This window comes from Ambystoma mexicanum, chromosome 6p (assembly GCF_040938575.1).
Source record: "Ambystoma mexicanum isolate Mex_15411 chromosome 6p, UKY_AmexF1_1, whole genome shotgun sequence".
In the NCBI taxonomy this organism is placed as follows: domain Eukaryota; kingdom Metazoa; phylum Chordata; class Amphibia; order Caudata; family Ambystomatidae; genus Ambystoma; species Ambystoma mexicanum.
In genome coordinates this window covers 112,521,268-112,548,451 of record NC_090935.1, presented here as the reverse complement: position 1 = coordinate 112,548,451, position 27,184 = coordinate 112,521,268, and the positions used below count along the sequence as shown (strand labels likewise).

The window sequence follows — 27,184 nt, the reverse complement described above, 5'->3', positions numbered from 1 at the left end:
TTGACTGGGCGACTACCGTATCTTCAAAGGTGATGTGTAGCACCCGGTTGGCTCTTTGGGCTGGACCTCTGTGCACTGTATGGCCGACTTCAAGAGTAAGATGTCTGCAGACAGAAAATATGGGATTAATGAACTGGGGTTATTGGGGTGTCCCTATCTCTTTCCTTTTTTGCTCCCCTGTAGACCCCCAAAGGTTAACGCTCTCACCTTAGGTAAGTGAATGCCGAGCTCTCCATCTGCCTCGGGGCAGGGTGCTGTAACCAGTTTCTTCACTGTATCGGTAGCGCAGGCCTCTTGACTTCAGAGGACTGCTGTCCGTCGTTTACTGCACGAACGGTAAGTTTCGAGTAATTCTATTGTCTTTAAAGTCTTTAGCAATGATGTCTCTTGTTTTGCAGGTTCCGGCGATGGCGGATGACGGGCTGAAGTGAGTTGAAGATGGAGTCCGTGTGATGAATAGAAGCGCCTGGAAGCACGTAAGTAAGCGCTTGTTGCCTGCTTCACGATGCGCTCTAACTGTCTTTTATTTTGCAGGTACGAGTTCGGAGCGGCTGCAGGGTGCCGGAATACCCACTGGGGTTGATGTGGGAAGGAGTAATGGCACGTGAGTATTAAAGTTCCCCAATGTCTTTAAACGCACCTTGTTTTGTCTTTCAGATGCAGGATGCAGCGCCGAAGGCCTCCGGAGCGTGCGAAGAGTCGGTAAGCCTTTGTCTTTCAGATGCCGGAATGCTAACCTGTTCTTTGTTGTCTTTATAGGTGTTGCTGAAGACTGGATTCAGGATGGTAAGCCTTTTTCCTTAGGCCCAGGATCCGATGCAGAAGACACGATGAGCGTTCTGCTGCAGAGGATGCAGAATAACGCAAAGTAAGATTCATCCACCGGGTGTGGTTTAAATAGCCTCCTGTAGTGCTTAGCTGTCTCCTTCCACAGCCACGCCTAGGTAAGAAAAGAGTTCCTGCTTTCCAGAAGACTTCCAGTGTTCTGAATCTAGGGAGTGGCTCCTGCCCCACCCAACAGGAAAAGTAGTTCCAAACAGAAGAGGATCAGAGGCTCAGCTGGCAGGCAAGTAAGCAGCATGGTCTGCTGCAGGTAAGTCCACCCAAGCATTATGAGCCTGGCGCTTCCAGCGCTGGGACTGGGCATATTTATGAGCCTGGTGCCACTGGCGCCAGGACTGGGTCCAAAAGGTCCCAATTGGGACTGGTTGGCCCTCGGAACCTGGGTTATGGATCTGCTTCCAAGGGAGTTGGGAAAACCCTGACCTTTTGGAAGCAGAGATCATGACACCTGACCTAAGTCCTGATGCGAGGTGGAAGCCTGTGTGCAGTCTGTGCTGGGTTTTTTGGCGGAAGGCTGGGTGGATGCTGCCCCGCTTTGTGGAGTACCCGGAAGGTTTTGCAGGACCTCGGGGTGGTCATCAAAGAAATTAATAAAAGAGGACATCCGCCTCATGACTATGAAATTGTTCTGTTGTCCACTGTGAGGAACTTTGCAAAACAGGGGGATCAAGAGTAGGGGTAGAGGGTGTAGATGGTGGCTCTGGGGCAGGGGTTTTTCTTATGGTGCATAGACCCTGAAAGAGGTCCCTCCCCTGGGACGTCAAAGACTTATGGTTTTTCGAAATATAGCCCCTTCAACAGGTTACCTGGAACTTGTTTTTTGATTAACTCGCTCATTATCGAGTTTGGTGTACTTTTTTTGGAGGCCATCGATGCATCTTTCGAAGGCCGGTCATTGGCGTGTGACGATTTTGTGGGTTTAGACACGGTGTCGGAAACAGACTGTGTCCGACACCATCTCTAAACCCACAAAACCCTCACATGCCGACGACCGGCCGTCGAAAGACTTTACTGTCTGTTTCGGGTGCGATGGCCCAGAGCACAGGGAAATATTGGACCTCCCCCCCTCGACGCCGTGTGTGGCTTTTCGGTCGGTGGCGTGGTCTACTTCGGCCGTGGTAGGTGTGCTTTGTGTGGTGAGACTTGGTCGTGCTAGTGCTGCAGGGTGTTGTCCCCGTAACAGAACCGCCGTCCTGCCTGTTGTCGGCGGGGGCTTGCACGCGGGTATCCGATGGATCCCGGTTACCCTCTGCTTCACTGTAGACGTCAATGCTGCCATTGCTGGAGGCTCCCTCAACATCCATGTCGGCCTCGGCCTGCATGGCGTGGTGGGTCCAGTGTTTGGTTTTGTGGTCCTTGTGTGTTTTAGGCCTGGACAGTTTGCACGACTTGCACTGTCCCTCTGCGCGACCCCTGGGGAGACAGATTGTGCACCTGGTGCAAGTCTTTCCAGGGGAATTTTCTATTACAAGAAGGGCAAAACTTAAAGGGCGTATTTTCCATTATGTATGGGGTGTCAGCCTGGTGAAATATGTGGGAGTAAAGGGGAATATGCACTCTCTCAACAAGACTAAAGTATGAAGCTCCCCCCACTCTCCCTACTCTCCCTACTGTGAGGGTCGAGACCTGCTGAGACCTTCCCAGTCTGTGACAAAGGGTCGTCGAGACGGGCTGTTGTAGTCGTCGATGATAGTAATTCGTCCTTGATGCCGTCTCCGAAGATCTCACGGTAGACGGATTATCGAAAGGACAGAAAGAAATATTATAGTTAAACTTTTTCTAAATAATGGCGACAGACGAAGGAACTCTGCGATATGCATCAGACTATGATGGTGGAAAAAAACAGCCTGAGGGACCTCATGGGTATAGGAGAAGTCACACTAGGGATAGTATTACTGGCACGCCATGTCGACGCCCCTTGGAGTTTTGAAAACAAAACTGTAATACTCTGCAGCTACCACTAGATGTCGGCCTATGCATAGCATGTGATCTAAGCAGATTCCACAAGCCTCAGAAATGTTTATTATTGAGTGTTGTGGGATATTATCACCTGCAGGTTCAATTTCTAAGTGCGAGTGTGTGTTTGAGTCCTAAAATATTTATTTATTTTATTTATAAAAAAATTTTAATGTCCAGAACCTGGGGTATCACAGTATTTGGTACAATAGACAGTAGCTCAAGTTAACAGGTAAGATTAATTGTATTTGTCAAACAGCAACGATTTTACAAGCTAGTATGATTGTGCATTCCTAATGTTAGCCCGTAGAGAGTAAACACAAAAGCTGGCACCTCCTGCTCTTTTGTTCTTAAAACAGGGAGTGAGTAGAGTGATGCTTGAGCTGGATCTTAGAGCACGAACAGGGAGTTTCTGGATGATAATGTTGTTGCAGTAGCAGGGTGCTTCATTGTAAATGCACCAGTGTGCAATTGTCATTGTTTTAAAGTCAACACGCGCTATGGTTGGTAGCAAGTGGACTTTGCGTCCAGTTGCTGAGATGTGATCAGATTCCTGAAGGCCAAAGGCGGCGCAAAGGGCTTTATTCTGTAGAAGTTGAAGTTTGGCCAGATTAGAGGCTGATGTGCCCATCAGTAGCAAATTGCAGTAGTCCGGTTTGGTGAGTATAAGAGCTCGTTTGCTTGGTTCAAGAGTGAGGTAGTTACTCAGGGACAGGAATTGCCTGCTAAGTGAGATGAGCCTGGATGTGTAGGCGGTGGAGGATGCCAGAGCATTAATGTGCCTAGTCATGGTTAACTCTGCTTCAAGTTGAGCACCCAATGTTTTCACCCGTTTCAGGACTGGGATGATGGAACCATCGATGCAGAATGTGAGGAAAGAGGAGTCAAGGATTGTCAGCCGCTAGGGACAGCCCACAATGAGGAGCTCCGTCTTATCATCATTAAGGAAGAGGTTGTGGGTAGCCATCCAGTTTTGTATGGTGCTGTAGATAATATTGACTGTGGCCGTGTCCCGGGGGGTAGTCACCTGTGATGGGGATGAGTATTTGGGTATCGTCTGTGTTAGGGAGAATTCCCATTTCTGTGCTAATTCCATTCAACCTTAGAGACCCCCAGTTCTTTTGCTGGACTTTAGGACTTTGTCATTTTAACCCTAGAGCGAGTGAGACCTTTTTCCTCACTCTCTCATGTGTTTTGACCTAATTTGGATTATGTGATTCCACTGTTTTTGGAGTCTGACAAACTCTATAGGCATCCACTTTTTGTATGGTGACACACAGCACCTTCAGTGCAGTGTCACAGAGAAATCTTTAGATTTCTCATAAGGTTTAAATACCTTTACTACTGTTCCCAAGAATAGTAAAGTGAAATTGACTTTACTTACCTTTTCTCTTTGTGGGTCCAGCACACACCAACTTATATGGAGTACTGGGGGGTTACCTAGTAGCCCCTTACAAAATGTTACATGAGAATGTAGGGTATGTTACCCTCCCTACTTTAAATGGCTGGTGGCAGTGGTTTAATTTTCTTACCATTGTGCGTTTCTGCCGCAGGCAGAATCCTCAGCTGTAGGATAGCACCCATGGGTGACCATTTTGTCAAAATGGCCCCGGTCGTCTTTTTTCACCATTTTCTGTTTGAGGTCTTTCTTGGGTTTTACTCTGCACGTTAAGCCAGGTTTGAGCCCTTTGTTCATTTTGCCTTTGGCGGGCTTCAGCTCTGAAGCCCGCCTCTGGCTCAAGTGTGTGTGTGTCTGGAAAGGCAGGGGGTGAGTGAGGTTCCCGAAACTCACCTGTCCTGCCTGAATGAAACCAGTACGATTGTCTGGCTGTGTGATTGACAGCCTAGGCTGTGCATGAATGGGAGAAACCTGCTTAAAAGGCAAGGGGTTTGGGACTAGAGTCAGAGTAGACTACTGGGAACACCCGATGAAGAAACCGTGAACAAAGTTTGCTGCATCCTCCTGGACCTTTGAATTGCTCGGTGAAGCCCTGCTGCTGTGTTGAAACTCCTTTTTCTGATCTACAAGAGAAGCTCCGGAAGGGACAACTTCTTCCCTTGGGTAAGTGGTACCAACTAACCCTTAGACGAACGGCACAGGACCATCTTCCCTGATTGGCTGTACTTCTTTGCTGCTGCAAGAACAGAGTACCAGAGGTCGACAAACCCGGCGTTGAGTGCAAAGTCTGTAATCTGGCCAGAAGTTCCAGGAGTCTCCTAAGGACCTCCATAAGCACGACTGCCAGAGCTCGAGTCCCCTCACCAGAGTGCAGGACCCAAGGAGTGATGGAAGCCCAACTGGGATCCGAGATCAGCTGTGGTGCAGTTTACTGAGTGCTGAAACCACCAAATGCTGCTGTTCAGAAAGGAGCCCAAAGCTGACGACGACCTCTAAATTGCTGCCGCAGGAGCCCTACAGACGTCCTCCCTCTTGTCCCCATGACTAAGGCTCAGGAACCCATGGTCTGCACCGCTGCAACAGGACAGAATCCAGCTGGACCACTTCATCAAATCAGAGGTACGGTTTAGACTTGGGGTACTTACACCAGTGTCTTTTTGAGCTGTGCTTTTCTCAGTTGAGACTTGCATTGGCTTACCTTAGAGTTGATTCCTACTCTGCTTTTCACAGGCTTAACAGCTTGTGACACTACAAGTGATTTCTACAAAACTCTCCAGCTTTGTACAAGACTTTATAGAGAACTCTGCTCCATAGACTGTTCTCCAATTGACTTTGGCTGTCCTGGCTCCCTGCAGACTCTTCTAGTCCATTGACTTTGATATTTCTGTCCCTCACAGGTGATAACTTGTTCTAAACTGTTATTGCTGGGAAAGGCTTGTCTAGTCCTCATTGGAAGATTTAAGTATACTTGCATGCCCCGAGAATCTTTCCTTTATGCAACCTCAGAATCTGCAAAGTATAACTAGTGAAATATAAAAGCTATTACTGTCCTTGTGAATGAAGTCACCTCTGGGTGTAGGAAGTGTGTAAATACCATCTCAAAAGAGTATCCACTAAATTGTGTGGATTCTGGAAAAGTATTTTAAAGTATATTTGATTGTTACCTACCTTGCCCTTTTTGAAGAACGTGTATTTAAAAATTGATGTTCATTAAATAAATAACTATTTATAACTGAAACCTTGAGTGTGTTACTTGGCTACTTGTAGCTGCGAATTTCATTGCTACAGCTCTACAGCTCACATTTACCCCTCTTGAGATAGGCCTGGCTGCTCAGTCACACTACCAACTTGTGTAGTACAGACCTATACCAAAAAGTGGGGTACCCAATATGAAGCAGATAAGTGTTTTGTAGTCTCACAAAGTGTTACTACATCAATTCTTACCCAACAGTCTGCAAAGTTGGTGTAGATGATCGCCATTTAATCTAGGTGGTCGAACAGGGGCTTGGTGTATGTGCTGTTCAGTGTGAGTGATAGGCAGGAGCCTTGTGGGACACCCAGTGGAGCAAGGATGGGGTCAGCTGCATTTTTCTACCAATGAATACTCTAGTAGTACGTTCACTGGGGAAGGAGTTGATCCATTAGGTGTCTTCAGGTGAGAAGTGGAAGTGATGGCTAAGGTAACGGCAAAGAGTGTCGTGGTGTACCAAGTCAAACGCAGCAGACAGATCTAGTAAAAGGAGGATCGCAAGATTGCCGGAGTCACAGATCTTATGCATTTGGATTTTCAGATCAAGAAGAGCAGTTTCTGTGCCTCAATGACCCCAGCAACTGTTTTCACCCCCCCCATGTCCCCCTTGATGCGTGGTTGTGCCCCCCAGGACCCTCTAACCCCGTGATGCGTGGTTGTTCCCCCTCTACCCCCTGTGATGCATGGTTGTGCCCCCACCCCCTCTGTCCCCCGTGATGCATGGCTGTACCCCTCCACCCCCCCTCCTCTGTCCCCGTGATGCGTGTCTGTGCCCCTCCCCTCCTTTCTCCCAGCTTGTTGGTGCCCTTACGCCCTCTGTCCACCCATGATGTGGCTGGTGCCACCTCCCCGTTTCCCCTGTGATGTTGCTGTGCGCCCTCAACCCTCTCCGGTCCCCCTTGACGCCGCTGTGTGCCCCCTTCCCCCATCGCCCCCCCCCCACCCTTTTCATTGCTGGAGTTGTCTTGATTCACGAAGGGTTCACCATCAACGTCTTTGCCAACCCTTGGACTTACTTTTTGGTCACATTGACACTGGGGCTTCACCCCCTCAACTCTCATGCAGGACCCTCCCTGGATATCCCACACAGGTTGGACCTGCATCATGCTGTGCCCATTGTCTTCCTGAACCCTTGCTGTTCTCTTGCAACATTATGTGCCTCATCGACCTCTGCAATGGTTTTAGCTCTCCCCTCTGCTTCTATGCTATTTTCACTGTTTTTTCTCTGGTCCCTTCTCCTCTTCGCTCTCTCTCCTCCCCCCTCTTACTTTTCTATGTACTTACTCCATCTAAATGGTCCCTGAACTTAGTAGGATAGTAACTTTGTTTGTCTCCATCCTCCACGCCCCCTCCTTACTTGTTATTCCCCACCTCCCCCTCTAGCACTATCTGAAAATGTCGTCAGGCCTAGTACGAGTTGCTTGCTTTGTTCCTCTCCCCCTCTCCCCTCCCCTCTCCCTCACCTTGTGTATTTCTCCGGCTCTACCAGAAATGTTGCTAGGCCTAGTACGATAGGCGCCTGTCTGTTTCCCATTTCCTTCCTATTTGTGTTTTAGCACTTGCACTATCTGAAATGTCACTAGGCTGAGTATGATAGTTTTTTTCCCCTTCATATTCTTGTTGCTCATGGCCTGTAAGAATGTTTTGTATTTTCCCTTGTTCCCTCCCTTGTCATGAAGCACTTTGAAACACATTGTGTATAGGCGCTATATTAATAAACCATCATATCATGTTTTGGGTGGACGTCTGATTGGCTAGTGCCGAGCATAGGATTATGCTCTAGGAATTATTGGATTTGTGTGTAGGCAAGTATTTTGAGTAAAAAGGGACTTTGGTAATGGGACGATAGTTAGTGTGGATGTAGGGGTGCAGGGAGTTTTAAATTTTTTTTTTTTTTTTAAAGGAGTGTTGTGATCCAGGATGCTTTCATATTTAAGGGTACAGCACAGGCAAGGAAGGATGCATTGGTGATGATGGGAGTTAAGGTCTGTGTGCGGGACAGGAGTCACCTTTGCAGTTGGAATTTAAAGCAGGGGCAAGTCTGAGTGGGTCACTCTAGTGTGGTTAAGAGTGGTTTGCATGGGAGCTTTGGCTGCGAGCATTGGTTTTTTAGGGTTGATTTTTTTCATGCATTGACTCAATTTTGGAGGAGAGGGCATCTTGAATTGTAGTATACCAAACTTTGTCAGTGTGGATCATAGTGTTAACGGGTATTAGTGTCTCAAGTTCTCTCAGAATTGTAAATAGTTCTTTAGTATTGGAGCCTGCCTTGGAGATCCTCTTGTTGTAAGAGTTAGCTTTGAGGGTGACAATCGCTTTCTTGGCGGAGTGCGCTGCGATGTTGAAAGAATTGCGTTTGCTTGGGGAGGATGCGTTCTGCAAAGATGTCCGAGGGCTCTTTTGATCCTGCCTAAGGTGACAAGATCTTCAGAAAAACAGGAGTTGTGTGGTTTGTGAACTTTGGCTTTGATTGGGGCATGAAAGTGTGTAGGAGACAGGCATGGGGTTGGCTAGTACCTGGGGGTTCATGTTGGCGGGCAGGAAGTGCGAGTAGAGCGTGGCCAGGAGAGTAGGCTTTAGTAACTTGTGTCTGTTTAAGGGTGTTCTGGACTCATGCTGGACTTAGCACTGGAGAGTAGGTTTTATGAGGAGTGTCGAGGGAAAGATTGAAGAGGATGAGGAAGTGGTCTGACCACGAGATTCCATTAATGGATGCAATATTAATGGTAGCGTTGGCTGTAAGCATCCAATCCATAGTTCGCCCTTTGATGTGGGTAGGTGAGTCAAATTTGGGAGAGGTTCAGGTCTTCTAGTGCTAGTGCAAGAGCCTTTGCTGTTGGGTCAGACGCATCATTGAAAGCACTATTGAAATCACCCAGGATAATACATTTGGTAGTGATTTTCATAAGTGGTGCGATCAGGAAGTGGATGTCAAGGTCGGGTCAGTTGGGTCCATTTGGCTGGTGGTAGAGCAGTAGGGGGTTGTATGTGATTTGAGGGTTAGTAGAGAGTTTAAGTAGCAGCATTTCAAACCTTGAGGTGGGGGCAATTGGTACGGATCTGATCTAGAGGGAGGATTTTGCTATGAGGGCTACTCCTCCTGCTATGGCATTAAGGCGATCAGCCCTAAAGATAGTATAGTTGGGCGTGATGGCTAGGGAGAGAAGTGGGCCTGTGGTGTAATGTAGCCAGGATTCTGTAATGACTAAGATGTCAAGGTGGTGGTCCAGAAGGAGATCGTGATCATCAATGGCATGTGCTCCTAGCGAATATACATTTATTAGAGCACATTCTAGTGCCTGTTTAGCTGGCGGTTTAGCTGGAGGCTGGGAGCTGGTGTGGCACCATCTGGTGTGCATCACTGCTGGAAGTGCTGGTTTGTGAGCTGAGCCTGGTGTATCTGGATGTCCCTAGAGAGGGAAACAAAGACACAACACTAGTAGTGGCACAGGAGGATGCTATGGCACTGAGCATAGCTGGGTGGGCAGATCTAACACATGGCTGGGTGGCCCGTTTATTAGAGGGAAGCAGGGTGAGTAGCTGGCTAGTTCCATGTGTGTGTGGCTTGAGAGCCAATGGAATGGGTATACATGGGTGCAGATCTGTGCCCTTTGTGTACAGGTTGTTTCATATGTAAGTGGTTGCTGCGGGGAACTAGGCACTTATGGTTTAAGGGACTTTGTATGTGGTCTATAGAGGTTGCAGGGTGTCTTATGTTTGGTAAGGGCAGTTGAGGTAGTAAATATAGTATTCCTGTACATTCCTGTCTAAATTGAATTATTGTTTCACTTTCTGGGTTCATTATGGAAGAAAGCGAGAGAGAGAGAGAGAGAGAGAGACATACACACACCCCTGAGAATAGCCTTGACTGCTCTCCATTGCTACCTTGTCTGGGTATTGGCTAACCTCTCAGAGTTCTCCTGGTCACTATAACTAGGGTGGTCAAATCCATCTTAACAAGTTGGTGCTCAGCAGTGAGGATAAGGTATTGGGCATCATAGTGCTGTTCACTAGTGTAGTACTATAATTATATCTACACAGAACTGTGATTTGAAGTTAGTAATTAATATAACAGTTGCCTACTCTTTGTGAATATGGAAACATTCACCACGTCTACTCCTGCTGTTGTTAAAGTAGAACAAGTTGTGTTTAGCTAGAGGCTTGCTATCCTCTGGTATAAAGGCTAAGTGTTAGGGAGAATTCTCTTATAAGGCTAATTTCCCAAACCTAGTGAGTCCCCCAGCAGATTTGCTGGATTTTTGGGGTTTGTTTTTTTCTCCTGCTAAGAGTGAGACTCTTTTACTCCCACTCCTAGACATGATTTGAGGTATATGTCTGACTATTTGGGTGATTTTGGGCTATGGGGTCTTTTTACTCCATAGGGTATCATCTGTTTTTTGTGTGTTACACAGCACCCTCAGTGCAGTAACACAGGGGTGTCATAGTGACCCCCAAACATAGACTCCATACCCTGGGACTGACTACTGTCTCCCAGGGCATATAAAGTCACCATTGACTTTACTAGTCTTAAAATGTGAACAGAACGAGTACAAACCATCATATTGTGGAAGTACTGGAAGGGGTTAATTATATTGCCCCTGGGTCGGTTTTCAAGGGGGCTCTGTCATGTCCCCCCTTGTCGAGTTTCTGGCTGGTGGCAGTGGTTACCACACGAAATATTCCACCGGAATATTCTCTATGGGATTTTCCCATTGATTTTAAACGCACCACTTTTTGGTGCAATGTTAAAGATACCGCCGGTTTGTTCATTTAATATTAAACCAACGGTTGGGTCTTTTTGTCAGAACTCTTTTCTAAAATGGTGCTCGTGTCCATCTCTGTAACTCCGACCAAGGTCGAGCCCTTTGTTCCACTTTTTGGCGGGCTTCTCCACAGAAGCCCTCCAAATGGTGCAACTCTGTCGGGATTCTACAGGATGGGTGGGGAGGGGAATTGGCACCCTGGACTGCGTTGCCTTAGCAACTCAAGTCGCACTCTGTTCTGATTGGGCCATGTGTGAGTGACAGCTAGGCTGTTGAATGGGGTTTTTTCTGCATAATAGCAGGGCCTTTGGGACTGGAACTTCAAAAGTCGCCACAGGACCTAAGAATCCGAAGAGGGAAGAAGCTGAGCCATCTGCAACGACGACACCACCGGTGAAGCCCTGCTGCAACTACCTCACCACTCTTCCGACGACAAGAGAAGATCTTCTGCTGGACGGGTCTTCTTCCTCTGAGCAGGTGGGACCAACCAGTTCGCCCTTTTCGCCTTCCAAAGACGTCTCTTAGTCGAATCGCCCGTGCCAAGCACCCCGGCGGCTGGATAGCCAAGCTTCACCACTTTGACCACGAATAGAAGAAAAGCACCTTTTATCGTCGAACTTCGCGGCTGGTTTCATCCCTGTGCAGTACATCGGCTCCACGTTTCCTCCTCGACGAGATCCTCTCTTCCCCTGGTCAAAACAATGAACTGCAACCACTGCCAGGAACAACTTCCACCGCTGGAGCTTCCTCTCTCTTAAAGGTACTGTGTCCTGCCTGGCCTCCCTTTCTTCGGTTTGCCCAAGGTGACCCTTAAATCCTTGGCTTTCCAACTGGGTTGGCTCCAGACCTTCTAACCTTACCTTCTTGAATAGCCCCAACCTCTTTTGAACATTTTTCAAAGACTTTTAGTGCATTTTAAACCGTGTGATCCTTGGCACATTTCGCTTTGCTCCATTTAAAGTGGGCCTGGCCTATGAACTTTGGCTCTACAGTATATACTGCCTTTATTCCCTTGTTGGGAACTCCTAAAAGTGTTGTGACTTGTTTTATTTCTATGCTCTGCCTTTTTCTCTCCCTTTAACTGAACTATTGGAGTGCCATCAGGTTATGCGCTCACATCTGTCGTGGTGTTTTAACTCTGACTTGTCTAAGAGTTATCAAGGGAGGTGTGTATACATTACCTGACTGTTTGATTTAGAGTGCTAGTATATTGCCTAAAGTGTGTTTTAAATAAATAATTATATACTTTTTATACAAAGCTCTGGTCAGTGTTTGTTTGCTCTACTGTGTTTTTAGCCCTATTGTGTATACTCTATATACTGCCCTACTCTTCTTGAGAGAGGTCTGACTGCTACCAATTGGGTTTAATGTTTACTCCTGTAGTCTTAATCTTTTTGCAGTGTTCCCCAAGGGAACTGCACAGGATTCTGCCTAACACTAATCTAACACAGACATTGCTTGATCATTAGGAGTCTAGGATTGTTCCTTTGCCTCTAAGTAGTGATGCGGTAGATGCTGGGACAGGTGCCAGCAGTAGCAATGGGCTTGTGGTTACTGACACTATTGGGAATGCAGAAGAAGATGAAGAGGGGTCTTCTCATGTTTCAATGTCAACCTCAGAAGTTGAGGTCTTGTTTGAGCTTAAGAGAGAGAAACCTAGACTCAGGAAGAAGGAGGCAGATCTTATCATGGTTTAGCAGGAGATTGACAGGATAGAGAAACAAAAAGACAGGCCTCACCATTTGGAGTTGGCCAGACTACAAGGTTCTCAAGGATAGTTCCTCTTCCTAGTAACAACGGTGATGCAGGATGAGCTAGGATTGTCCCTAGCAGTAGCAATGGATTTAATGTAGCTGTAACTGTTGAGAGAGAAGAGGAAGAGGAGGATGATTCTACTAATGTATCCCTGACAATTTCTGAGGCTGATGTCATGTGGGAGCTTACTAGAGAGAAGCTCAGACTGAGACAAAAAGAGATTCATTACAACATCGGCAAGCTGGAATTGGATAGGGTGGAGAAACAGAAGGATAGGGATCATCAATTGGAGCTTGACAGTCTATGAGGGTCTCAAGGCTGCGCCAGAGGGTCTGGATCCTATTCTCAGCCAAGATATTAAGGATCTGCTGGTATGTATGATGAGAGAAATATCAGTGATTGGTTAATAGCTTTTGAGTTTGCCTGTGAGGTGCAAGAAGTAGGTGAACCCGATAAGATTGCTTGGATGCTTAGCAAACTACCCCATTCTTGCTGCAGTGCCATAATGGATAGGTCTAAGTCTCACAGAAAAGACTTTGATACATTGACGTTTGGGAAGACTCCTGCCCTATACTTAAAGAGGTTCAGAGTATACAAAAAGAAGGATAATACTTGTGAGCCTTATTTAATTACTATTTCTGCTTAGTGTTAACATAACTACACAACAGTGCCCCGTTTCACCTTAGTTCAGTCTTGCAGCTCGGTCAACGTTACTGAAGAGGGTGGCTTAGCTCAACTTTGAATGCAAATTACCTTGCTAATCCTTGGTTGGTTTTTCTAAGGCCTACCATAGGTTGTGACTTAAAAAAAACTCCCAACAGACATGTGCATTGCTCCACTGGAGTCCACCTTGATTTTGCACCCCCGCAGGTCTGTCCTCAATTGCATGCTCCCCCATTCATCAATGTTACTATCCCAGGTGCAGTTGCCATGGCCTCTGGCCTAAATCTTGCCCCAGCACCATGGAACCGAGTTATAGGGCAGTGACTAATGTTCCCCCTGCTACTGCTCTAGACTACTACTCTTGCTTTTCATTTCCTCTTCCTCCCGGATGTTTATGGTCTCAAACATAAACCTCCCACAGTCAACTGCACATCCACTTTAGAACAGATTCCTAGCCTGGTAACCTCAAAGTCATGTCCTCGCACTATTGGTCAGTTCGGCTTCATTCTAGAAACAATTGATTACTCTGCATTTATTCATCTTGCTTATTTCCGTTGCAGTTGTTTCAGGATGTGCTAACAGAATAGGTCAGCATGCATGAGGCAAAGGATGGAAGAAGGTAGAACCCCCCAAACCCCCAATGTAAACTAAAGAAATCACTGCATAGAGAGAAAAACATAAAATGAGTCTTGAATGGTGAAGAAAAGTACAGTCTGAAGCGAGGGTAAGGCACAAAGACTGAACAGGGGGCTGGTGCGTAGCTTGCAACTGCCTAGTTCCTTAGCCAAATTTGTACCGGGGATTGCGCTTGGCCAACCACGAGGACACACACTAGTGAGTTATCAAAGTAGTTCAAGTTATGAGACACACACCCAAAGCAGGTCAGTTTCACTTACTTTGGGGCAAAAACTTTCCAAACCATGAGATGCCTCCTTAGGATCATTGCAGCACAAACACAGGCAAGAAGCTAGAAAAGAGAAACAAAAAATAAACTTTAGAGGAACACACTATGCAGAGACCGACAGTCCTCTTTCAAGAGAGGTTTGCATCAGGCATCCTAAAATATAACTGGCTATGCATATGAAATGCTGAATTACACAATCCAGTTACGTTATTGAGGGAGTCTAGTGATCCAATAAAGCATAAGATCAAAAGCAGACAATATGGAGCAGTATGTTTAGAAACCATTCCAAATTGCAGTATTACCTTATTAAGCAACATTGCCACCCAATGTCACCTCATTTGTCTTTCTTCAGAATTGTCCAATTCCTCACTTCACCACACCTCTGAAAATAAATATGCACTCCTCTTACACATTTTCTGTGTTGATATATGTAATGCACCATTTTCTATGGATTATGGTTTCCTTCGTTTCCCTCTTTGTGGGGGAGGGGGTAAGGGAACTTAGTGGGATGGGTTAGAAAACATTGCTAGAATCATGAAGGCCCATGCTTCCAAAGGGGTCAAACAAACAATGTGCTTAGAGTACATCAGAGCCCTGTTTGTTGTTTTTAAGCAGAGATGGTCCCAATATAGTTATACACACTGGTAGTGTCTGGTGTGTCGGTGTGCTGGAGAATGCTGCTCAATTGTGCTTTGATTGCTATATGCTATTGACATAGCTATTGGAACTTCTGCTGCTCGTGATGCTGCTGGAACCACTGGAGTCTTTCTATCAGCATCATTTCGGAACCAGACCCCGCCTCCAGCTGACGCCTGCATTCATTAACATTCCTGAAAGCAGAGCGGAATGTAACGAGTGTCTGGTGTCCGGTGGCCCAATGGAAGAAAGAAGAACTTTAAGGAGCTCTAAGAGCAGAAAAGAAGGGGACCCTGCAGCTCCATTTACGTCTGATGCTTCAACGGTTGCGTTAGCCTCGCTCCTGGATCTGGATAACATGGCGCATGATCAAGCTGCAGCTGGTAAGCTTAAACATAAATCTGCAACATTAAATACCGAACTACTGTCTTCCTCAAACATACAACGAAATACTCTGACTTGTCCCAAGGGATACTGGTTCTGCAGGTGTCAGAAATTGTTGATGTTCGAGACCTTACACCTATACAATCACCTTCCAGGGCAAGGGGAGTGGAGGAAGAAGTCCCTCTGGACCTATACGATTGTGTGACCCCTACTTGATAGTCAGTCCATCTTCCCCCACTATAAGCTCCCCTGAACTAGACGTTGCCACCGAGTGTGTCGGTCGCGATAAAGCCATCATAGCGAACAGTTTACCAATGTCGCCCTTAGTCAAGGGGCTGCAAAAGGGTACAGTAGAACCCACCTTTGCACCACATGGGCCGTCTGTCTTCCCGCCAAAGGATGGTTGGGAGGACGTAGGGGAGGATGGCGCCCCTATTTCCACCTCCCATGCACAAACCATTGCCCCACTTCTGGTGGAAACCGGTCAGCCTGCGGGCGTTGAGGCACAGGTGGTGAAGGTTCAAATGCACAGAGAGCCTTCCAAACCTAACACCAGGAGCCCTGCCTGGTGCTTCAGAGAATGTCATTGGGGAACAATGATCCAGCAGGTCAAACAGAAAGGAACGCTACGTTGATTCTTAAGGAAACTCACGCTGAAAAAGGTCGAACTGATATAGAGGGGAGTGACATCTCGTCAAAACCAGTCCCAAACAAACAGCTGGTCAAAGTTGATTCTTCGAGACATTTCTCTTGCTTTGAGCCGAATCAAAGCGCAGAGGAACCTAGTAAACGGGGAGCACAGCCCAGAATCTACAAGAAAGCCCGGATGAGGGGCCGGCGTCCTGGGATTACCCGATTGACACCTAATCTCTTCAAACCAGTTTGTACAGTGAGGGTTCAAGCATCGGCTGTCTTATCCGACGCTGAACTGTTGGAAGGTATTGAAACCTGTGGCCTCCAACATATGGGAACCCACTTCAACTTTTTATCCTTTGCCAGACCAGACAACGGCAAGGGATCTTTCACACAGTCGCTATGTTGGGCAGCTTGGAATAATTAGCTTGGAGGATTATTTAACGGGGACATCTCAGTGGAGGATGACACAGAGCACTTCATAAGTCTAAGGGAGAAGCCGACTGAATGGTTGCTTGAGACTCAAGGCAAGAGTCAGAGGTTGGACCTTCTCAATTGGTCACAAAAGACATGCATATGCTTAACGGAAACACCCAAGAAGATATGCCACCTCAGTCGACATGGGAAAGCATGGATTGCTCCTCCGTGATAGATTACATCTTTGTCTCTCAGCATTTTCTTCCACTGCTGACATCATTTACAATAGCAAAAACTAAGGACAGCAACCACCATATGTTAATGCATGGAATGGACAGGACTGACGCCTAACATTAGAAAAAGAATGCCTTTTGAAAAGTTTGCTAGTAGCGGTGTCCTTTGACTAAAGTTGACAAACAACAGCATTGTGAAACGTTCTGCAGATTTCCGAGTAGGAGGATCAATGGTGGAGTATACTCCACTTCTGGAACTCTATCTTTGTAAATCCAACAACAGAAGACCACCTGTAAACCATCTTCACATCTACAACTACGATCTGGTCGCTCGCAGAAAGGTGGTAAGAAAGCTGGCCAGAGTGGCTAAGAAATCTGGTCCAGTAGTAGAACACGAAAATCTCCGATTGGGGAAGCAGAATTTTAGGAACTGGCTTGTTTCTATCAGACGGTGGCTATATCAATCCGACACAGAAACTATGCTTAAGACCTTTGTAGGAAACCAGGGATTTCTAGGTACTTATAGAATCAGTGGGAGTACAGTCAAATGACGAACAATCAAACCCCATTAGCAAAGCCCACTGGATCCAGCATTTAAAAAAACGATATGCTGTGGAACAAAACATCATTACAAATGACCGCTCTTGGATTTTCTCAGCCAGTATTAATGACATTCTAAATCGCATCACTCAGTTAAACAACTCACGGGCACCAGGACCGGACGGATTGTTCGGCAGGATTGCATGCAGTACCCTTTGGGTGCACTACAACAACCCTGACCTCCTGGCAATAGGAAACCAACCTTTGGTATACGTCTGTACTACACAGTTTGGTAGCGTGATTGAGCAGCCACGCTTATCTCATGAGGGGTCAATGTGAGCTGTAGGGGAATTACACAGATTCACAGCGACAAGTATTCAAATAAACTCTTACACACAAGGTTTCTTGATTAAACAATTATTAATTTATTTAGGTCAGTTAGAGTAAGCCTTCTTCAGAAGGAGCAATATAATAGTAACACACAATACACTCCAAAATACATTCATATTTATAAATCAGTAAGTACCCTTTTGGGATGGTACACAGACACTTCCTGCACCCTCAGGTGACTTTAGTAACTAGGACACTGTGGACATTAATATACTACGGTTGGCAAGACTTAAGAGTATGTCAAAGAAAAAGGTTACTATGACAAAACAAGAGATCTCACAAATATTCTCAAAGCAGGTAAGTACTTTTGTAAACCCCCAATGGAAAGTTAGTTAACGCCTCCCTGTAAGGAAGACAAAACGCACTAACAGAGGGAAGAAGAGTCATCCAGGGAGCCAGGCTAGGCCAAAGTAAATTGTAGACGTCTTTGTAGACCAGATGAATTAAAAGTAGGGCCACAAGCGGTTAAGGCTTGTGAAGTAAAGAAGGTGGCAGCGACTTTACAGAGCAAACACAACAAGTCTCACCAACAAAGAACAAGTACAGTTACACGACAAGAGGTAAGTTCTCTTAGACTGTACAGTACCTTTAGGTTGAAGAAAAGTGCAGCAGATGGCTTCTGTTCCTGTGCAGCTCTGCAGATCCTGGGCCTCAGTCGTGGGGACAAGAGGGAGGACTTCTGGGGACTCCTGTGGAGGCAGAGGCGGCCTTCACTTGTACATCCGGCCAAAGGCAAAGCAAACAAAGGGACCAAACCTGGTTTGCCACGCAGAATAAATCTCAAGAAGGACCTTTCCAAGAAGAAATGGCGAAAAAGAAGACCGGGGCCATTTTGATAAAAATGGCACCCTTGGGTGCTTTACTGCAGCTGCGACTGCAGCCCACGGTAAAAGCACACCACAGTAGTTAAAAGTAAACCATTGCCACCAGCCATTCATTGAGGAAAGGGTAACATAACATTGTTACATGAGAGGCTAGACATAGGTGATACTAAGTAACCCCTCCAGCACCCCATTGTAAGATAGTGTGTGCTGGGTCAAGAAAGTTACAAATGTAAGTGAAGTCAATACTTTACAAGGAAAGGTAATCACAATGTCAGAGGAAAGAAGAGTTATTCAGGGAGCCAGGCCAGCCAATGTCAATTGAGCAAAAGTCTAGGTGAGCTGAAGCACTTCTTGTAGTAAAAGTCTTGCACAATGTTGTAGAAGTCTTTGAAGAAAAAGTAGAATCAATGTAGGGCCACACGCTCAGAGGCTTGTGAGAGGTAGAAGATGCAAGCAACTCTACCGAAGCAACCAAGACAAGTCTCAACTGAGATCAAGTAATGCTCCAACAACAAGGTAAGTCCTCTCAAACCTTACAGTACCTTTGGTTAGAAGAAATGGTTTCAGTTGGCTTCTCTTCCTGTGCAGCTCTGCAGATCCTTTTGTTCCTGGGCCTCAGTCTTGGGGACAAGAGGGAGGACGTCTACGGACTCCTGCACTGCAATGGGACGGTCAGTGGCAGAAAAGGACAAACCTCTATTCAGCTGCACTTCGTGGTTTCAGCTCCTCGCGTCTCTGCAAATAGCACCACTCACAACTTTCCTCGCATCTGGGGTCCAGCACTCTGTTGAGGTGGCTCAGGCTTGGTCAGTCCTGCTTCAAGGAAGTCTTGGGGGATCTTCCTTCAGCACGGGTCTGTCTTAAAAGTGATGCACTCCATTTGATGTTCCTCTCACTGGCACTTCGGTTCCAGCAGCAGTGGAAGTACAGACAGCTCTGAGAGGATGTCCAAACGAGTTCACTTTGGAGTTGATTGGTCCCACCAACTCAAGTGGAGAAGTCGTCCTTGCAAGGCTTCTCTAGTCGAAACGAATTCTGCGCTTCAGCCCAGCAGCAGGGCTTCACCGGGCAAACCAACGGTGCAGGAGTTATAGCAGGCGTCTCTTCCGCGTTCTTCTTCAGATTCCTTGGTCCAGTGGTCGACTCCGCTTTCCAAGCCAAAAAGCCTCACCTTTTATGCAGGTTTCTCCCATTCATTCCAGCCTAGATGTCATTCACACAGCAGGGTGGCTGTCCTTGCTGGGTAGCCATCCGGCCAATCACCTTTAGGTGCATTCTAGTAACCAAGGGGATTAAGCACAGGGAGTTTCGGCACTTCCCTCACTTCCTGCCAGACATACTGGTGCCAGAGGCTGGCTTCGCTCGTGAATACCGCCAAAGACAAAACGAACAAAGGGACCAAACCTGGTGTGGCGCGCAGAGTAAATCTCAAGAAGGAACTTTCCAGCAAGAAATGGCGAAAAAAGAAGACGGGTCATTTTGACAAAATGAGCACCCATGGGTGCCTGACTGCAGCTTCGAACGTTGCCCGCAGTAAAAACACACTATGGTAGTAAAAAGTAAACCACTGCCACCAGCCATTATTTGGATAAAGGGTAACTTGTTACATGAGAAACTAGACAAAGGAGAAACTAAGTGACCCATCCAGCACCCTATTGTAAGATAGTGTGTGCTGGGTCTAGAAAGTTACAAAATGTAAGTAAAGTCAATTTCACTTCACTGCTCTTGGAAACAGTATTTTCACCAAGAGAAGGTATTTAAACCTTTGGGAAATCTAAGAGACTTCCCTGTGCCACTGCACTGGAAGGTGCTGTGTGTCACAATGTAAAGATGCCGCCTGTGGAGTTTGTCAGACTCCAAAGTCAAAAGAAACGCAGATTCTGAATCACAAAAAAATACATGAGCGAGAGGGAAAAAGGGTCTCACTCTCTCCAGGTTAACAATTACAAGTCCTAGAGTCCAGCAAAAGTGCTGGGGGTCTCTAATGTATAGACGAATTCGCACATATCTGAGAATTCTCCCTAACACTCACTAAGAGTTTGATTGGATAAATCCGGCCTTCTATCTGAGGAAATACCTACAGCCAGGGGAATTAAGCAGGGCTGCCCTATGGCTCTGGCTCTGTTTAACTTCTTCATGGACGATATGAAGGACACAGACTTTAAAATAAGAACTTTTCCAACAAGGGTGGGCAGAGTGACATTACCTCGAATACTCTATGCCGATGACATAGTCTTGGTAGACCAAACGCCTGTGGGACTCCAAAGGCAACTTAACACCTTGCAGATTTTCATCAAGTCCAATGGTCTGGAGATCAACAAGTTAAAGACCAAGATCTTGAGCTTCTGAAAATTCCAAAAGAGGTAAAAATGCCTACTTTTGGACACTGGACGGCCACCATATTGAGCAAGTCAGCTCATTTAAGTACTTGGGGGGGTTTGGCTCAGTGACACAGCATCTGAGGCTCCAGCAGTCTCCTGTCTAAGAGCTACAACCATGGCCCTGTCTAGTCAAGCACACGCCCTGAACCAAAAGTATGGGCGTTTTTCCATCCTACAGGTCCTTACTTTTTACAGAGCTAAAGTTGTGCCAACAATAACTTATGGGTCGGAGGCAATGCCTAATATTCCAGAAATAACTTGTCCCTAGCTGGAAGGCCTATTTTGGAAGAAAGTTTTAGGACTCCAGCAATCTACACCAATCCAAATTATACGGCGGGAGTTGGGCATTTCTTCATTAAAATCAACCGTTGTCTGGAACAGCCTCAGTCTCTTTAGAAAATGCTTCGCATCAGCACGACCTGACATTTTGGAGATGCTATGTAAAGAAATCATGGCATCCCAAAACACAATGCTGCAGAACTGGAGAAGGAAAATGTGCTCTATCTTGGAAGAAACTGGGGGCTCAATCAAGGTCTTACTTACCAATCCTATGTGGATCAAGACCAAACAGAGAGCTAGATTGGATCAACACCTTGGACTCAGTGGGCAGATACCAATCGGTTGCCCATATTTCACATTAGTCAGGAAAACAGCACACCACTTGTGAATACCTAAAAAACTCCTGGATAAAAAACTCAGAACAATTCCTACGGATCCGCCTGAACCTCCAACCCACGAATCAAATTAGAGTCATTCAAGGTCTCTCAGAAAGCAACACGTGTTGTTTCTGTAAGGACACTTCTGCAGTGAAAACATTAAAGCACTGGGTCACTTCTTGCCAAGCACTGCACGGAGAGGCACACTAAATACTGTATCCACCTACTATCTGACTTTCAAAAGCAGGAGATGGATGAATGGTAGTCACTTTTGATTGCAGGGAACAAGACGAGCCATGTGATTGCAATGGTCAAATTGGTGGGCCCTTGTTTGACACATGAAGATTCATGAGCAATCATCCTCTCACTTTTTTTTCTTTTTGTGTGATTCTTTTATGGAATACTCAGTAATGGGATATAATGTTTTTGAAGTGGATATTTGTAAGATGTGATTTTTTGTTTTGCTAAAAGATTGTTTCAATTATATGCAAATAAATAAATGTATACACACCCACTCATGCAAATACTTATTTAATCCACTTTTAGGACTATTCTCTGTACCCTATATGCAGAGGATCGTAGGAACTGGCTTCAGGACTTCCCACAAACTTCCACTGGCTCACTCAGTGGTTGCATTGGCTGAACAGTTAAGGACAACACTTAATTGATAAGCAGGCTAGTTTAAGACACAGTTTAACACCTAAAACATCCAAAAAGGCAATGTACACTTTTTTGGTTTATCTTCTGTGAAGTGAAGTAAAATGTTTGCATAGAAGAGTCTTTTAGGCCATGACCCTACCAGTGAGTGTTTAAGGCAATCTCAAAAGGATGTTTCAGTACCAAAACATGTAGTTATTATAACAGGTGTTCAAAGGAGTGTGCGTTTGTTTTATTTTCATTTTATCTATGACATATGATACAGCCGTTAGGCTTTATATACGTACAATCTCCAAGAATAAATAGTTTAAAATCACAAAAAAGTAACATATGTCAAACATACAGTACAATCGCTTTAAGTATAAAAAAAAAACAACAGTACTGTTATAATAAAATGCACAATCAGGAAACCTCTACTGCAGCATTAGAAGGATGTTGGCAACCCTATCCCACTTTTTAGTCATGTGATATATAAGGCAGACGTAATCACCGTCAAACTATGCCTGTCATACATAATGAAGTCCAACTTCCTCAATAGTAATGCTAGTAGCATTGTATAACTAAGCAGAGAGCCCAAGGCATCACATTCCATCAATAAGTATCTTAAGCTTTTTTTTTTATACACATCTTCACAGAGTCTGCAGGTAAAGTAGGTTAGACAAATAGCCCTTTTGGTGAAAAGAGCCTCCTTTAAGTTGTACCCCATGAGAATATAGGTGGTCACAATTCGGTTATAGGGGTAAGCCACCAAATAGCTGCAGTGTCCAGCATTAGACAGCCGATGGTACACATATTCTGCTGTTGAGGACTTAGACGCCAAGTTCATTAGCGTTTGTGTTCAAAGTCAATAGCTAATATGGCCCTTTTGGTGTAAGGACTCAGTTTACCAGCAGAACTAATGGCATAAGGCTCCCCTTACCGATTACCCAATAACGGGCCTCCTTATTAGTCTGGCAAAAAGGAAGCCGGTTGCATTAAGGGATGTCAGATGCGGTTAGCAGCCCATTATACTTAAGGAGGGTACCCCCTGCGACGCATGCTATCTTGAGGTACAGGTTAATACTGCAGTCCCTTCTAGCACATTCAAGGGAGTGTAATTTAAATTCCAGTAACATATAGTCAAACGGGGTGCCATTAGACAACATGAGCAAAGATCGGATTCTAGATCTTTCGATTTGCATGACATTAGGCAAAAGTTTTGGGGTCAATTTGTCAACTCCATACAACAACATAGGTCACACTTTAGCCTTATACAAACATATATGGCTAATCAACGAATAGCCAGCATGCTGTACTGCAAATTGTTTAAATCCCGATATGGCCGATTTGACCTTCCCATGTAAACGCTCAAGATGAGGCTCTCGGGTCAGACGACTATCAAAAATGATGTTCAGATGCTCAACTATCATGGGACCCATTTTAAGTATGGAGCGATAACCTTGCTTCAGATTGCTTGGGCTAAATAGCATTGGTTTACTTTTAGCTAGCTTTATTGTAAAACCATTTTCTTCACAGAAATCGACACGAAAGTCAAATGTACTCTGCAGCCCCTGTGGTGTTAAATCAAGCTAAAGCAAATCGTCTGCATATCCAAACCAATGTATTTTGTTCACACTCAGTCTCAGTGGGGTAGACAACCCGTTCGCCAATGCAGCCGGAAGATCACTGAAGAATAAAAACAGGGGCACTATAATGCACCTCTGCTTAAGGCCTACATGGGTGTCAATGGGGTCCCTAACAGCTCCACGATTATCTAGTGTCACCCTGATGCAAGTGTTTGAGTACACAGCAACCGACATCCTTAAAAGTCCAGGGGGAATACCCCAAGCAACACGTTTTTTCCATTGTATTTCCAGCGTATTGAATGCAGCACTAAAGTCCACATTTACTACATGAACATTACATGCACGTACATATCAAGAATAATTTACTACATTCGATAGGGTCAGAAGATTGGTCAATGGGCCTTTCCTAAGCTCGTCTGGAACTTAGGGATGATCTTATATCTGGTTTCCCAAAATGACAGTTCCATCAGAAGGACCTTAGCAAATATTTCTGTCCAGTAGGCAATCATTTTTAGGGTCATGCCTAGTGCCCTTCTTATGAACCGATGCTATAATGATATCCCCCCCATGTGCTAGGGAGAATTTTACTGGCAGAGATGTAACTAAACAGCTTGTGGAGAAGGCCACCCTACTATTCCGGATTTAGCTTCAGCAAAGCATTGCAGAGGACATCCGGCCCAGGTGCCCGAGATGACTTGAATGAAGTAATAATGTCATGAATGTCAATGTCAAGAAGAGACAATTTATAGTCCCAGGTGACGGCCGAAAGATTCATATTAGCTGACTGTTTTTGACGGTTGCTTATGTTAGTGCTCAGATACATTTGCCCCCATTCTTCGGTAAAGCCAAATAATTAATTGAATCCTTGTGGTACTCCTTTGTGGAATATGTATAAGGAGAGAAGTGAACTTGGTGGTGATAATTTCATTGAGGAAGCTGAATGTTATGTTGTGGACATCCAGTCCCACAATACCCTAAGTCCCGGGTTGAAGAAGAGGAATGCAGAGGAAATAGACTGCAAGTTGCATCCTATTAGGAATAATGACCCACTCCTGAGGGAAAGGGAGGCATGAAAGGCTCCCTCAGATGCCCCTTCCCTGGGGGTAATTTTGAGCACTTTCGCTTTTACAGTTCATTCACTTCATCGCTACAAACAATTAACCTTTCACAGAGACTTTCGAGTGGGCTACTTCCTTTCGCCAGACCACTACGTTACTCAGTATCGCTAGTTTCACAGCACCTTTACTTCAAAGTTCATTCACAGGTCTGCCTTTCTCTGCGTCTCAACCACACGCGTGCTGCATTCACTTACGATATAATGTGGCAACTTCAATCCTTATTTAACACACTGGTCTCTCAAATCACTTGCCAACTCACCGGATGTGTGTGTTTCTTTCTTGGTCAATACAGTTTTCCAATTCAAAAGTCAAGATTAGTACCACAGGCTCCCCAACTCTGCCGTTCACCCGGGCTGCTGGTGTCCATGAAACACAATGCAGCCTTCTGTTTTTGGATTTCTCCACGTGTCTTTCGATGCCTTTTGGAGGCAACGACCTCCAGTAGGGAAGTCATAGGATTCTCGAACCGCTGTTCTCGTCCCTTGGACCGTCACTCTGCTCCAGTATGTTCACCTCCCCCTGGATGTTCTGCTCTTACTCGTGTTCCACCGTGCTCAGAGTATGTCTCTATGTTCCACCTTTTATCCATGTGAGGAGAGACAATTGATATCAGGTGTATGCACTTAACATCAAGTGCCTGACTTTGCCTGACCCAATTAGCGGGAAATGTCAAGTCCGATGTATAAGAGTTAGTCTTGTTACTCTCAGTCCTCTTCCTCTGCCCAGGTTTTGTGCAGAAAGGGGGAGGTGGGAGATGGGACACCAGAGAATCCTACAAAATAGGATGGGTTAGCTGTACTGGATCCAAAAGTGAAGGCCGTGTCCTGGCCACGTGGATGACAAGTCCCTGAGGACCAGCGGGTGAGACATCCTTTGGTTTCTAACAAAGCCTGGCAAGTAAGTGGACCAGGTGGAAGTCGAAGTACTGTGGTTAAAATTCAGTTGAAGAACCACTAAAGTGTTTTTGTGAATCAATACAGAATCATCCTTTTTGGGGAGATTTCTCATAAATGTGCCAATTCCTCTCTACCTTAGAGACCCCCAGCTCTTTCGCTGAACTTTGGGACTCTACTTTTAATTCTGTTTGTTTTCTGTGTTTATTTCGTTTGGTTATGGAGTTATTAGACAACTCCATAGGCATCATCTTTCTATTTGAGTAGCACAGCATCCTCAGTGCAGTAACACAGGGATGTCTTTCTAGACTTCCCAAAGGTTTAAATACCTTCTCTTGGATAAAACAACTTTTTCTGAGGGAATCTAAGGTTAAATTGACTTTACTAGTTTTTTTAAATTCCTAGACCCAGCACACACCATCTTCCTATAGAGTGCTGGAGGGGTTACCTAGTATCCCCTGTGTCTAGAAACTCATGTAGCAATCACATGCTAGCCTTTTCTATCGAAATGGCTGGTGGCAGTGGGTTTCCAACAAACTACCATGATTTTTCCCGACCGCGAACACCGGTAGCTAATAATCGTAGGAGCCATGTTTTTCAAGATAGTGCCTTAAACCCCTTTGTTTAAACAAGTCCCGGTCTTCTTTTTTCGCCATTTCTTTTTGGAAAGGTCCTTCTAGTGTTAGTCTCTGCGCGCCAAACCAGTTATGGTCCCTTTGTTTCCATGCCTTTGTGCGGCTTCAGGACTGAAGACCGCCTCTGGCGTCTGTGTGTCTGGTGTGGGCAGAAGTGAGGGAGGCGTCCGAAACTCCCTGTGCTTAGTCTCCTTGGAGACCCAAATGCACTATGGCGGGATTGGCTGGCTGACTGTCCGGCAAGGTTAGCCACCCTGCTGGGTGAGTGGCAGCTAGGCTGGAATGAATGGGAGAAAACTGTCTAAAAGGCGAGTCTCCTGGACTGGAAAACAGTCGACCACTGGAACAAAAGAACCGAAGATGAGCTGGAAGAGGACGGTTGCTGCAACTCCTGGACCGTTGGGTGGCCCGGTGAAGCCCTGCTGCATGTCCGAATCGCTAAAGCTCCTTTCCACAAAGAAGCCCCTTCAAGGGCGACTTCTTCCTTTGAGTTGGTGGGACCAATCAACTCGTAAGCCACCTGGATATCATTCTCGGAGCTGGTTAGGATTAACCAGGGGGAACACCACCAGCTTGTGTGCTTGACGACAGTTACTCGAACTGAAGTGACACCTTTTGTCAGCGTATTTCGACGATCCGGTGCAGTGCAGGAGTCCCCTGACGTCCTCCCTCTTGTCCCCACGACTGAGGCTCAGGAACAGCGAGATCTGCAGGAACTGGCAGGAACCAACGTCTTCACCTGCATCTTTTGCTTCACATTAAGGTACTGTGCCAACCCGATTGAGAGAACGCCTCTTTCGCGGTGAAGGTTTGTGGAACCTTCCCAATTTACAGGCCTAATCAGCTTGTGACCCAACACCTGATTCTTTTTCATGCAAACTACTTCTGAGAACGTTGGCAAAGACTTTACCGTTTACTTCAAGAACTGCTCTTTCCTATCCAAGACACTAGCCCATTGAGTTTGGTCTACGCCTATCAAACTAAATCGAGTCCTCTAGTGAACTAAAGCTATTTGCACTGCCTGAGAAAGTAGTTGTGATCTATTCTGCAAACTTGTGCCTTTTTACTCCCTGTTGAAAGTAACTGAAATGCCATTTTGCTCCTATTTCAGGGGAGCCTAATTTGTTTGGAAACTTATTGGGTTGATATTGAAGTGTATTTGGGTATAATATTAGGCTGCTTCCTTCTA

General features: G+C 45.7%; 1 protein-coding gene across 2 annotated transcripts in view; it reads right to left on the bottom strand.

Moving 5' to 3' along the window:
- PIGO (phosphatidylinositol glycan anchor biosynthesis class O) overlaps window positions 1-27,184 on the bottom strand; it is a 265,206-nt gene that overhangs the window by 31,599 nt on the left and 206,423 nt on the right. For both annotated transcript variants that reach the window (XM_069626807.1, XR_011280593.1), the window contains exon 10: window positions 14,026-14,096. In XM_069626807.1, coding sequence (XP_069482908.1) covers window positions 14,026-14,096 — 71 coding nt within the window. Of the gene's footprint in view, window positions 1-14,025; window positions 14,097-27,184 lie in introns of those variants that run through there.